The sequence below is a fragment of the Festucalex cinctus genome, chromosome 2, assembly GCF_051991245.1.
Source record: "Festucalex cinctus isolate MCC-2025b chromosome 2, RoL_Fcin_1.0, whole genome shotgun sequence".
In the NCBI taxonomy this organism is placed as follows: domain Eukaryota; kingdom Metazoa; phylum Chordata; class Actinopteri; order Syngnathiformes; family Syngnathidae; genus Festucalex; species Festucalex cinctus.
The window spans coordinates 8,613,148-8,626,513 of NC_135412.1; the positions used below are offsets into that span (position 1 = coordinate 8,613,148).

At 40.6% G+C, this 13,366-nt stretch overlaps 1 protein-coding gene across 1 annotated transcript; it reads left to right on the top strand.

The window, feature by feature from the left end:
- Window positions 1–2,258: 2,258 nt before the first annotated feature.
- prim1 (DNA primase subunit 1) lies at window positions 2,259–13,138 on the top strand. Its single transcript, XM_077512658.1, has 13 exons — window positions 2,259–2,674; window positions 2,811–2,968; window positions 3,041–3,147; window positions 3,233–3,306; window positions 3,392–3,528; window positions 3,671–3,729; window positions 11,421–11,530; window positions 11,620–11,711; window positions 11,787–11,919; window positions 12,026–12,095; window positions 12,184–12,290; window positions 12,778–12,876; window positions 12,962–13,138. Exons 1-13 carry the CDS (start codon window positions 2,560–2,562, stop codon window positions 12,979–12,981), a joined length of 1,281 nt encoding a protein of 426 aa, XP_077368784.1. The 5' UTR covers window positions 2,259–2,559; the 3' UTR covers window positions 12,982–13,138.
- Window positions 13,139–13,366: the final 228 nt, after the last annotated feature.

Sequence of the window (13,366 nt, forward strand, 5' to 3'; positions counted from 1 at the left end):
ATAAAATAAAAAAAGAGGTTGCATTACGATACAAAGTATTCAGCTAACAACAAGGTCACACGTCAGGCAACTTCTCCACATATAGTATGTCCATAGTATTTGTTTTGAAAACAGTCTTAAATAAGCATGTCATGACTTCTCTCACGCACTGAATGAAGGAAGGTGGTCATATATTTATTTCAGGTGGATTAACCTTTGAGCGAAGAGTTGAGAAAGTAACTGCATTTGTTTGATTGGAGCTTATAGACCACACAGATTTGAGGTGACACCATATTGCTGTTATGGGCTTAGGATCAATAATCCTACTCCTACTCATTATGTAAGGAGGAAACTCTAAAAATTACATCGACTTCTGTGTCCTTTTTATTTTTTTAAAAAAGCTTTTTGTACTGTATACTTGTAATGTAACTATAATGTTTTTAATGTCTGTCTTGAAGGCCTTCATTGGACGGAATTGAAATTACCATTATAAAAGCTATGATCAGTTCCTAGATCAGGACAACATAAAGTCCTGTGAAACACAAATGTGGCATCATACTAACAAATGTTTGTAGTTTGACACCCAGAAGCCCTGTTGTATCTCAGTACAACGATCAGACGCTCAGACAAAATGATGCAGTGTATATATAAAGACCAAATTCGCACTGCCTAATTTGTGTTTATAGAACAAGTACGTACCGCTCAAACAAGGCAAATGAGGGCCAGTGCTGCCTTGCCAATGCCAAATGTGACAGATGGCTCCATCAATCTGAAGTATACAGTAACAAAAAATATTAAAGTGTCAACCATTTGAGAGGAAGTAGAGCATGATGACTTGAGCACAACATAATTTGAGTGATCAGCTGTCATAGAGGCCCTTGGCTTTTTTGATGTCATAAATGTATAGAGGGGGGTCTGTGATTGGTTGACATCAAATTCATGATGCCTGCCACTGTGAATAATGAGGTACTCACATCACTTTACTGTACAAAATGTTTCTGATAATAGCTCCTGGATGCAAACAAATGTCCTCAAGCATAACTGTTCCAAAACTGATGTTTTCATAATAAGTCCCAAATCCCTCACCTCACGAACTCCAGACTTTCACCTTTGGTAACTCCACTCTCTCACCATCACGCCACTGACCTCAGAGTCATCACGGAAAATAATCTAACCTTCTTCCAACACATTAAAATTGTGACAAAAGCAGCTTTTTATCACCTGAAAAACATTGGCCGCCTTCGCCCCTCTCCTTTCTCTGCAGCTGAAACCCTCATCCATTTCTCTTCACATCTGGACTCTATATTCTGGGTTGAAAATACCTCTCATGCATTTAGAACTGGGGAAGCGTTGTTGTCTTTGTCAAGCTCTTTTAATGGTTATTGATTTGACATGTAAATTAATTTTTTATATTGAATACTTTCATTTATAATGTTTAATTCAGTGATCTACGTTACGTTTGAGACTCAGTACATTTTTCTATATATTAAATTATAAAACAACAAAGGTATATTTCAACACAATAGATGAATCCGATAGATAGCACTCTTCTGCCCTCTATAGGTGGACAACGTGAGTCTTTATCAACACACCAAAGTGAACTATTATTCAAGTCAATGGACCTCTGCACCCTGGGTGTTTCCCGTTAACAATTAAAAAATATATATTTAAGTAGGTTTATCTTAAGGTACAATACATCTCACAAAGTTTAAATTCAACCTAAAATTTGACTCATGTTTTAAAAACCACACGCATGACTATACATAGATTTTAACGTAGGTAGATACGACACGCCCCCTTTTATCAGTGTGCCTGCGATGACTCAAACCGAGGAGGGGCAAAGTCGTCAGTGTGTACCGTGTGTGTGGATGGGAAGCTATGAGTAATAAACATTTGAGCACAACCCCTTACAATTACGATAAGAAAACTGTGAATAACCTTTCCTTACAATTACGAAAAGGAAACTATAATAATCCGTCACAAGTATGTCGTATATGTTCAATAATACTTTTTATAATGTTCTGTGCTGATAGTACACATTTTGGCATTGACCAAAAAAAATAAAAAAAAATAAATCTCGTGAAATTAGTTGAGAAACGAACTAGGTACAATTTCCAATGTCCATGCATTTCATTCGAAGCGAAAATCGCCCCTGACAATATGGCCGCTGCGGAAGCACGTATGACATTGCACTTGGCCGTTTGTGACTACATATCCCACCAAGCGAAATCCTCCCCTACCCATATTGCAATTCGGTAACACCGGTCTCAAAAGCAGAGAGCTAAGAATTGAACGATAGCGTATATTTTTTTATAGTCTTGTAATAGTGTATTTAGTTAATAGATTATAATAAAAATCTCTTAGCTACACATCAATTTTGCAAGCTCACATTTCGACTTCCGGTGACGTCGTTTCTAGGCTCTTTTCTCATTGGCTCTGTGCGATTATTGAAGCATTTTCCCGCGTTGTGCTCGTCGCAAAGCAGTACCCGGAGTTGTTGTTGGGTTTGTGGAGAAACTAGTCATTTCGACATTTTAATCTTAGATTAACGGCGATACTGCATCCTGAATATATTGCGAAATGTCGTCATCGTCATTAAATTATGACCCAGCGAGTTTGCCGGATTTACTACCGCTTTACTACCGTCGACTGTTTCCTTTCACACAGTACTACCGCTGGCTCAACTATGGAGGAGGTGAGCGAGCGCCCATACAACCGTTGTTGTTTTACGTTCCTGTTGATATATCATTATAATGTCCAGGCTACACTTGTGATGGTGAATGCAGTGACAACGTGTATCCTATGTATTTCCCCTCCATTTGTGACATCAGTGCAGAAAAACTATTTCCAGAACCGAGAGTTCTCCTTCACCCTCAAAGACGACATTTACGTCCGCTACCAGTCTTTTACCACGCAGAACGAGCTGGAGAAGGAAATGCAGAAGATGAACCCTTACAAAATTGACATTGGAGCAGTCTATAGTCACAGAGTATGATGGTACAATCCTACTGGGAAGTGTGTCACACGATTGTAACAATTGTTTGTTGATTTTTGCTCACAGCCCAGTCAACATAACACGGTGAAGTCTGGAACCTTCCAGGCTCTGGAGAAAGAGCTGGTGTTTGACATAGACATGACTGATTATGATGATGTCAGAAGCTGTTGCAGGTTATTCAAACATCCATGTTTTTTACTTCTGTTGGTGAGTGGTTGACTCATTGATTGTCAAAACGACCATAAAATTTTATTATAGTGCTGCAGACATTTGTTCCAAGTGCTGGACTCTGATGACCATCGCTATACGGATCCTGGACAGAGCTCTTCGAGGTAGGTCACTGTTGGTCAATGTGTTTCTTCAATATCTAAAAGAATATGGACTTTGATGTAATACATTTTATGTTAATTATTCTAGAGGATTTTGGTTTTCAGCACCTCCTGTGGGTTTATTCTGGCAGAAGAGGGGTTCATTGTTGGGTGTGTGATGAAGCTGCCAGGACCCTTTCGGCTTCTGCTCGATCCGCAGTGGCAGAATACCTCAGTTTGGTCAAGGTAACCGCGTTGTTACTCCTGCTAAATGAATAATGCAAGACATTGACTAAAAGTTGAAACTGCCTGAGTCCTGTCGATTTGCTCGTGTGGTTCGTCATTCTAAAATCTAAGTCAATATTTCGTCTGGTTTGTCATTTCACAGGGTGGTGAGGAGACTGTGAAGAAAGTGGTGCTCACAGAGCCAATTCATCCCTTTATTAGGTAGGGCTATCCTGTTTTGATACTTTCTGTAGGGGCCAATTGTGCATTGGTTAATTTGTAGTATGTTCTATATATTGTATATCGTCGTTAGTCATATTTACACGTTTGATATTGGATAATTTAGTTAAAAGTAATGGCGAATATTATTTTATGCGTATATTAGAATTTATTGGTTGAAAAGTACAAAGAGACAAATTGTTTAATTATTTCTTTATTGGAACTACTTTATTTGTAGCGTCACGTGACTCGCGAATGTGCATTGATAGAACGGCAACAAGTTGGACATGGAACAGATGAAACCAGCTCACGATAGAAGTGACATAGTTTTTTGACCATACGATTTGATCTTTATTGGACGTACTTGTATTTTATTTGTGTTTTATTAAATAGTAAAATTCAAGACGTGGTCCTGTCGTTTGCGTTCAAGACTCATCGCTATACTGGTTTCAAGGGTGTTCGTGTTAGTGGAGTAACACCTACATTTAGTCAAAAAACTCGCTAACAAGCTAGCGCCACTCCGGACTGTGGGAAGAAAAAAGTGGCTGAGAGAGAGAGAGAGAGGAACGGTCACCGGACAGGACGAAAGGCGGCTGGATACAAGACACGGGAGAAGCTTGGAAGTAGGAAAGGAAATAATCCGTTGAGACTACGAAGCAAGGTAAAGAGAAATCTTCGTGTCTTTTATGCCCACTAGAAAAGGGGTGAAGATAGAAAGCTACGACGAACGAAGCTAAAGTTAGCGTAAGCTAGCGCTAGCTGCAAGCTAACTAGCTGCACGGAGCCGATGTGATTGAAAACGAAAGTAACACGTAACTTTCACCGGCGGATAAACACGAAACGACTTTAACTCGTCCACGCAGAGCTTGGCATTGAATGAGAAACTGTTTGCATTCGTTTTATGAAGAAAAGTAACCACTGAAGTAACGGTGCTTTTGAACGTTGCATGCAAAATGAGCCACTCCGCAATTGATAGAATGGATGAAGAAAAGGAGTTTCAATGTGTAATAAATACAACAGAGCTGGAACAAGGGAGGTCACGTAGGCTAACAGAGAAAGGAATGGAAGAAAAATTGCAAAGATGCATTTCCCTGAGAAGACAAAGATTAAGAGAGTTGTCTAACAGAATGAATGTAATGACAGCTTTGATGAAGGATGTGGAAAACGTTGCATTGGTGCAAGAAAGAATGGAAAAAGACTTTATTTGCTTGTTAGAGGAATTCAATCATCACAACAAAGAAATAATGAGCCTTTTACCTGAAGATGAGCAAATATTTGACCAAGAAAATTGGTTTCAACCCAAAATGGAACCCATACGACACTTTATGAAAACAACTAAAGAGTGGATTGCAGCTACTACACACATGTCCTACTTAAAAGAAAATAGTCAAGAAAATTATCAACAGGAAGATGATGTGCAAAAACAGAAGGAGTTTAAAACTGAAGAGGAGCTGCAAAATGGTGTTCAACCAGATGATAGTGCATCACAAGCTGATGTCCCACAAGGGTCACAAGTAAGCAACTCATCAGCATGGTCTAGAGTCTCGGCGTCACGTGCGAGACAAGAAGCGGAGCATGCAGCATTGTTGGAGCGCGCCGCGGCAATGAGGAAAAGGCAGCAACTGGAGAAAGAAATGGCTGAAATTAAAGCTAAAAAAGAAGAACTTGAGATTGAGACTGCGTTGGCAGAAAGTAGTGCAAAGCTGAAGGTGCTTAACGAATATGAAAGATCAGAAGATGGTGTGAGCCAAGCGCAGCGGGCAAGAAGCAAAGGAACTGTGAAACAGGAAGTGACTCATGTGCCGTCTCTTCAACGGGACAACGTGAACTTTCACAGACAGCCACAACTGCCGCGCATCCAAGCAGCACAATTAGTTCGACAAGACTTCAGCTTGCAGTCCAACACATGTAGAGAAGATAACATGTTGAAGGTCATGGAAAAACAGAATCTAATCACAGAGTTGCTTGTAAAGCAGCAGAAGCAGTCTCAGTTGCCAACCAAAGATATCCCAGTGTTTAGGGGTGATGTATTACATTACAAGTCCTTCATTCAAGCATTTGAGCATTCAATAGAACAGAAGACGGACAACGATCGAGACAAATTGTACTTCCTGGAGCAATTTACAAGTGATGAGCCTCAGGAACTGGTACGCAGCTGTGTTCATATGCCACCCAGTCGAGGTTACAAGGAAGCAAAGAAACTGCTTCACAAACATTATGGAGATGAATTACGAATTGCCAGTGCGTACATAGAAAAGGTGTTGAAGTGGACGCAGATCAAGTCTGAAGACAGTAAGGCACTAAATGCCTACGCAATGTTCCTCGTAGGATGTCGCAATACTATGGAGGACATAGAATCAATGGAGGAAATGGACAACCCCACCAACTTACGAACTGTGGTCTCAAAGTTGCCCTACAAACTTAAAGAGCGATGGCGTGCTGAAGCTTACAACATCAAAGAGAGGCGAGGCAGAAGAGCAAAGTTTGATGACCTCGTGAGCTACATTGAGCATCAAGCAAAAATAGTAACAGACCCTCTCTTCGGTGAAATTCCAGACAGCCACTCAAACACCTATGGAAAAAATGACATTGAAAAGCCCACAGTTAAGAAAGAAAAACGTAAAAGTTTTGCAACGAATGTCTCCACAGAAAAGGTCAAAGGAAAAGAAGAGAAGGTAACGAAACAAGATAATAAAGTAAATGCATTTGAGAAGCCATGCATGTATTGTCAGCAAGCTCACACCTTAGCCACATGCAGCAAAATCAAGAATCAACCCTACAAAGACAGAGTGGAGTTTTTGAAGTCCAAAGGAGCATGCTTTGGATGCTTAGCTTTGGGACATATCAGCAAATTCTGCAAGAGAAGAACTGAATGCAAAGAGTGTAAATTAAAACACCCGGACATCCTCCATAAGCATAGAGAAGAAGATTCTGCCTCCCAAGAAAAGAACAGTGATGCTCAAGAAGAAGATCCTAGCCCACAGGCTGCAGTTGCACAAGAGTCTGCTTGCCTCATTGGGGCCGGAGAAAGTGAATGTGTGCTGTCAATAGTACCGGTGAAAATCAAATCAAGAAAGAGTGACAAGCATGTAGAAACGTATGCTTTTATGGACCCGGGAAGCACAGCAACTTTCATCACAGAAGACCTGCGCAAGAAGTTGAATGTTAAAGGGAAACCAACCCAAATACTCCTGAGCACCATGAGTCAAGGCAAATCTGGAGGACCGAAATGCATAAGTAGTTATGCAATAACAGACTTGGAGGTTTGTGGACTGGAAGAAAGAATGTATATCGAGTTACCCAAGGCGTACACTCATGGTGACATTCCAGTGCGCAACTCGAACATTCCCAAGCAATCAGAAATACGAAAGTGGTCTTACCTCCGTGAAGTACACCTACCAGAGATTCAAGCGGAAGTCGGCATACTTATCGGAGCAAATTGTTCAAGAGCGATGGAGCCATGGCACATTATAAACAGTCGGGACGGAGGACCTTACGCTGTGAAAACTGCTATTGGCTGGGTCGTGAATGGTCCTGTGAGAAAAGAACCAAATGACAATGATGGAAAACAGCGTTGTTCAGTGAATAGGATCACAGTGGTGGAAATTGAAAAGCTACTGGTACAGCAGTACAACACAGACTTCCCAGAGCGCATCTATGATGACAAGCAAGAGATGTCACAAGATGACAAACAATTCATGCAATCTGTGGAAAAAACAACAACCTATGAGAATGGACATTACTGTGTGGGATTGCCACTCAAGAACGTCAAACTACCCATGCCGAACAACCGATGTATGGCAGAGCAGCGCATGGTGAGTTTGCACCGGAAGTTTAAGAAGGACTCTAACTTCTATGAAGACTACAAGGCCTTCATGGATGCTATCATAGAAAAGGGATATGCCATTCAAGTCCCAACTGAGCAACTGAACAGAGACGATGGCCTGATGTCATACATACCGCACCATGGGGTTTACCACCCCAAGAAGAGAAAGATGAGAGTGGTCTTTGATTGCACCGCATCTTTTCAAGACCAGTCCCTGAATAGTCGACTACTACAAGGTCCTGACTTGACGAACACGCTAATTGGCGTCCTTTTGAGATTTCGTGAGGAGCCAATTGCAATGACTGCCGACATTGAATCAATGTTTTATCAAGTGAAGGTACCAGAACATGACGCAGACCTTCTACGCTTTTTTTGGTGGCCAGACGGAAAGCTTAATGAGCCCTTGAAAGAGTTCAGGATGACAGTTCACCTTTTTGGAGCCACCTCATCTCCAAGCGTTGCATCGTATGCACTGAGAAGAACTGCAGAGGATAACCAAGCCACTGCATCACCCGAAGCTGTACAAACAGTCCTGCACAACTTCTATGTAGATGACTGCTTGAAAAGTGTTGCTACAGAAGAGGAAGCAGTGACATTGATTAAAGACCTTTGCATCTTGTGTGCCAAAGGCGGATTTACTTTGACAAAATGGACAAGTCATAACAGAAATGTGCTCAAGTCAGTACCGGAAGAACACAGAGCTCAAATAAAAAATTTGGATCTCAGCTATGAAGAGCTACCTGTGGAGAGAACGCTTGGCATACAGTGGGACACAGAAACAGATACCTTCATCTACAGCATTAAACTGCCTGACAAACCGATGACCAGAAGGGGAATCTTGGCAGTTGTCAACTCAATCTATGACCCCCTTGGTTTGCTGTCTCCTGTTATTTTGCCAGCTAAACTTCTTCTGAAGGATCTGTGTAGAGAGCAACACGGATGGGATGAAAACATCAGTGAGAAACATGAAAAGGATTGGAAGAGCTGGAAGGAAGATGTTACCCACCTCTTCAACTATCACGTGAACAGGTGCGTAAAACCTGCAAATTTTGGACACACTGTTTCAGCACAGTTGCACCACTTTTCGGATGCATCAGAGTACGCATATGGTACCGCATCTTATCTGTTGCTGAAGAACAAGCAAGGACAGAAGTGTTGTTCTCTGGTGATGGGCAAGTCAAGAGTAGCCTCATTCAAACAGGTTACTATTCCCAGACTAGAGCTGACGGCAGCAGTGGTCGCTGTGAAGATGGACAAGATGTTACGCCAAGAACTTAAAATTCCACTACAGCCACCCATCTTCTGGACCGATAGCACTACAGTGCTCAGATACATAGACAACGATACTGCTCGCTTCAAAACCTTTGTGGCGAATCGAATACACATTATCCGAGAAGCCACCAAACCTTCACAGTGGAAGTACGTCAGAACCACAGAAAACCCAGCAGATCTATCCAGTAGAGGTGTCAAGGCCAAGAATTTTACACAATTAAAAGCATGGATTGACGGACCAGATTTCTTGCTTAAGGATGAGTGTGACTGGCCGGAGCAACCCATGCAAAGGAAAGAAAGTCTGCAAGATGATGTTGAAATAAAAAATATAGAGACAATTAACATGATCAGAGTGAAAGACGAAGTGGAACCATTGGACAAGCTGATTAATTACTATTCAGAGTGGCAGAAACTCAAAAGAGCTGTGTCGTGGATTTTAGAAGTAAGGAAAACTTTGCGAAAATTGAAAGACAAAAGAAAAGAGTTGGAGCGTAATAACCAAAAAGAAAAGGACCCCGAGCAGCAAAGGTCAAAGATTGAAAGTGACATGAAAAACTATAAAGCAAAAATGGAAAAGAAACAGCTCACGCTGGATGACTTAATTGCCGCAGAGTTGGAAATAATCGAGTACAGCCAGAGACAACATTTCAGTGACGAACTCCAAATTTTGCAAAAGGGAAGACAAGTTCGTCGTAACAGTCAGTTGTTCAGACTCGATCCTGTACTTGACGAGAACACCTTGAGGGTTGGCGGAAGGCTCAACAAGTCAGCCATGCCAGAAAATGCCAAACGCCCAGCAATCATATCGAAGCACAGCAGAGTTGCCACACTAATCCTGACAGACATCCACCAAAGGACAGGACATGCCGGACGCAATTATGTGTTGGCACAACTAAGACTCAAATATTGGATTCCACAAGCCAACTCGGCGATCCGAAGGATAATCAACAAGTGTGTTGTATGCCGCAGGATGACTGGAAAGGTTGGAGAGCAAAAAATGGCAAACTTACCCGAAGATCGTCTCCTGCCGGATAAACCCCCATTCACAAATACTGGTGTTGACTTCTTCGGGCCCTTTGAGGTAAAGCGGGGCCGGACTACAGTCAAAAGATACGGTGTGCTGTTCACGTGTCTCACACTGAGAGCAGTGCATATAGAAGTGGCAGATAGTCTTGACACAGACTCATGTATAAATGCGATTAGACGCTTCATATGTCGCAGAGGTCAAGTTACCATCATGCGTTCTGATAACGGCACAAACCTTGTGGCAGCTGAAAGGGAATTAAGAGAAGCAATTCAGAAACTGAACAATGACAAGATTGCAAGAACTTTGCAACCGAAAGAAATCCAGTGGATATTCAACAGCCCAGCAGCCTCCCATCAAGGCGGGATTTGGGAGAGGCAAATTCGAGCAGTCAGAAGAATCCTCGGTTCCATCATAAAAGAGCAAGTGATGAATGATGACTGTATACAGACAATGATGTGTGAAGTTGAGAGTATAATAAATGGAAGACCACTCACTCTCATCTCCGATGATGCAAACGATCTCGAGCCTCTGACACCGAACCACTTATTGCTGTTGAAATCGCAACCTAACATGCCTCCTGGTATATTCAACGCGGATGACATATACACAAGAAAAAGATGGAAACAAGTACAATACTTGACAGACTTATTTTGGACTAGATGGACTCGTGAGTACCTCCCACTCCTTCAAGAGCGCCAGAAGTGGTCAACAAGAAGACGAAACTTCTCAGTCGGAGACGTCGTACTCCTCGTGGATAACACCTCTCCTCGCCACTCCTGGCTCCTGGGGAGAGTGGTCGAGACTCTACCGGACGCAAGTGGAATGGTGCGACGAGTCAGGATACGAACCAAGACCAACGTACTGGAGAGACCAGTGAACAAACTGTGCTTGCTAGAAGAAGCAGCTCAGAAAGGAGGAACTTTATAAAAAGAAAAGAAATGATGAGAGGAGGATTTTCAATAATTTGTTTATGAACAAAGCTATTGTAATTTGATGTTTTGTTAGAAGTGTTAATTGTTTAGCCTGCCTGCCTAACCAATTAGGGGCCGGATAATGTAGGGGCCAATTGTGCATTGGTTAATTTGTAGTATGTTCTATATATTGTATATCGTCGTTAGTCATATTTACACGTTTGATATTGGATAATTTAGTTAAAAGTAATGGCGAATATTATTTTATGCGTATATTAGAATTTATTGGTTGAAAAGTACAAAGAGACAAATTGTTTAATTATTTCTTTATTGGAACTACTTTATTTGTAGCGTCACGTGACTCGCGAATGTGCATTGATAGAACGGCAACAAGTTGGACATGGAACAGATGAAACCAGCTCACGATAGAAGTGACATAGTTTTTTGACCATACGATTTGATCTTTATTGGACGTACTTGTATTTTATTTGTGTTTTATTAAATAGTAAAATTCAAGACGTGGTCCTGTCGTTTGCGTTCAAGACTCATCGCTATACTGGTTTCAAGGGTGTTCGTGTTAGTGGAGTAACACCTACACTTTCCTTTACCTCAACTAAACATTTTTTTTTGTCTAAGTCTCTATTTGTACTTTCATCAGAGAATCTCTGACAGTTGTGGAGCGATACTTTTCCATGTATGCACTGCAGCAACAGGACATCCTGGGCCGCAAGGAGTCTGTAGAGCAAGTACTGGCCCTTGTGCCTGAAGATATCCTTTTTGCAGTGTATGTCAAATCTGTACCTTTTTTTTTTTCCGTTGTTGCATGTAAAAATGACTGGCCCTTAACTCGTGTCTACATGTTCGAAAAGAGTTACAGCAAGACTTCAAAAATGAGAAGAACCCAGAGAAACGGTGGCAACTCGTCATCGAACAAGCCAGCAGGAAACAGGTTGGTGATTTTCTTTGTTTTAAATAATTGCAATTTTCTTGATAAGATGATTAATGACATGCTTTTTCTTCCAAGGCGGCTGCCAAGAAGGGCCAGCACTTTGAGAAAGAAATCATGTTGCAGTATTGTTACCCACGACTCGACGTCAACGTCAGTAAAGGGGTGAATCATTTACTCAAGAGCCCCTTCAGTGTCCATCCTAAAACAGGTAAATATGAGAAAGTTTCCTCTCATGATTATAAGTTGTCTCAATGTGACTAAATCACTCTTTCTCAATTTTTATTTTTTATTTTTTTTTTTTTTACTATGCTCAGGGCGCATCTCTGTTCCCATGGACCTCACAGAACTGGATACGTTTGATCCCTTCAACGTACCCACAATCAGGTAAGCAACAATTTCATATCTAATGTTACATGTCCACTATTGATGCAGTATTTTATAGTTTTAAATTGATGTTTAAATCTCTTTGTAGTTTGCTCTGCGATGAGTTGGATCAGGCCAAGGTAGCTGAGGTGGAAGATGAAAATGTAGAGTTAAAGGAAAATGAGGAAGAAGCTGCAGAGAAACGGAAGATCAGAGGTGACAAAAGTCTGCCCTTTTTGTTGTTTTATGTCATTCGGAGGAAGTCATCCACACCTTGCACATTGCTTACCCTTTTTTTTTTTGGACATAAACCAATACGAGGCAATCATTTCTCAAATCAATATTAACATAGAATATGAATTTTGGTCCATATTATTCATTTGTTTGTGCAACAAATCCGATTTGCACATATTTATTCAAAGATTGAACAGATTATACTTATGTGTAGAAATAATGAAAGGGATGGACAAAAAAAAAAACAGGTGATCATTAAGAACACTGTTGATTGTGTTAAATTGTTTTTTGATTGTTTTGTTTTGTTTTTTTCCTCATGTTACAAAGTTACAAAGCATGTTTCGTTGTCTTAGCGATTGCACTTGAAATATATGGAATAACTAATTTTCCTTGTTTGTATTTTCTGGTACCTAAAAGTACCAGAAAGCAACACTGAATAACGTAAGACTCAATTCCGATCTTTTCACAGATTACAAAAGAACCAGCATAGCAAAATACATCAAGTATTTTGATAAATTTTTGGATGGTGTCTCTCAGTCACGGAAAGGAGAACTTCTCAGAAAGAGTGGTGGGTTTTGTTTGATAAAATAAACAGTTGTTGGGGTTTAATATTGTATTAATTTCATGTTTTGTGTTGTTTTTTTACTTTTCAGATCTTCAAAAGGAATTTTGAGCTGACATTGTAAACCATCTTCATATGGAGCTTCTGTAATGTTGCCATTGATCTGATAAACGATGCCTTGGTTCATTGTGACTCTTTGATATATTTAATTGTACTCTGCACATCTAGCAACACATTCATAATTAAACTTTCAATAATTTTGTCTTGACCATTATGTTGCTTTAGTTCTACACTTCTGGTGTACAGTAGTTTGTAAAAATGCTATTCATCTGATGTTGTTGAAAATTGTTGCAGTTGTATGGCAAAAGATCTGCAGGGGTAGGATATCTGAAGCTTACAGATTTTGAACATGAATGCTTACCGGAGAACCTTTTCAGAATGTTTGCATCTTAGCTGCTAAAATTACTGACATTACTTTAAATTGTCTGAAATTAAG

Bases quoted from the DNA above. Each gene is read 5' to 3' on its own strand.
- prim1 (XM_077512658.1), top strand. From the start codon at position 2,560: ATGTCGTCATCGTCATTAAATTATGACCCAGCGAGTTTGCCGGATTTA. The intron at 2,675-2,810 runs GTGAGCGAGCGC...TTGTGACATCAG, and splicing joins CTGGCTCAACTATGGAGGAG to TGCAGAAAAACTATTTCCAG. The intron at 12,291-12,777 runs GTGACAAAAGTC...ATCTTTTCACAG, and splicing joins AGAGAAACGGAAGATCAGAG to ATTACAAAAGAACCAGCATA.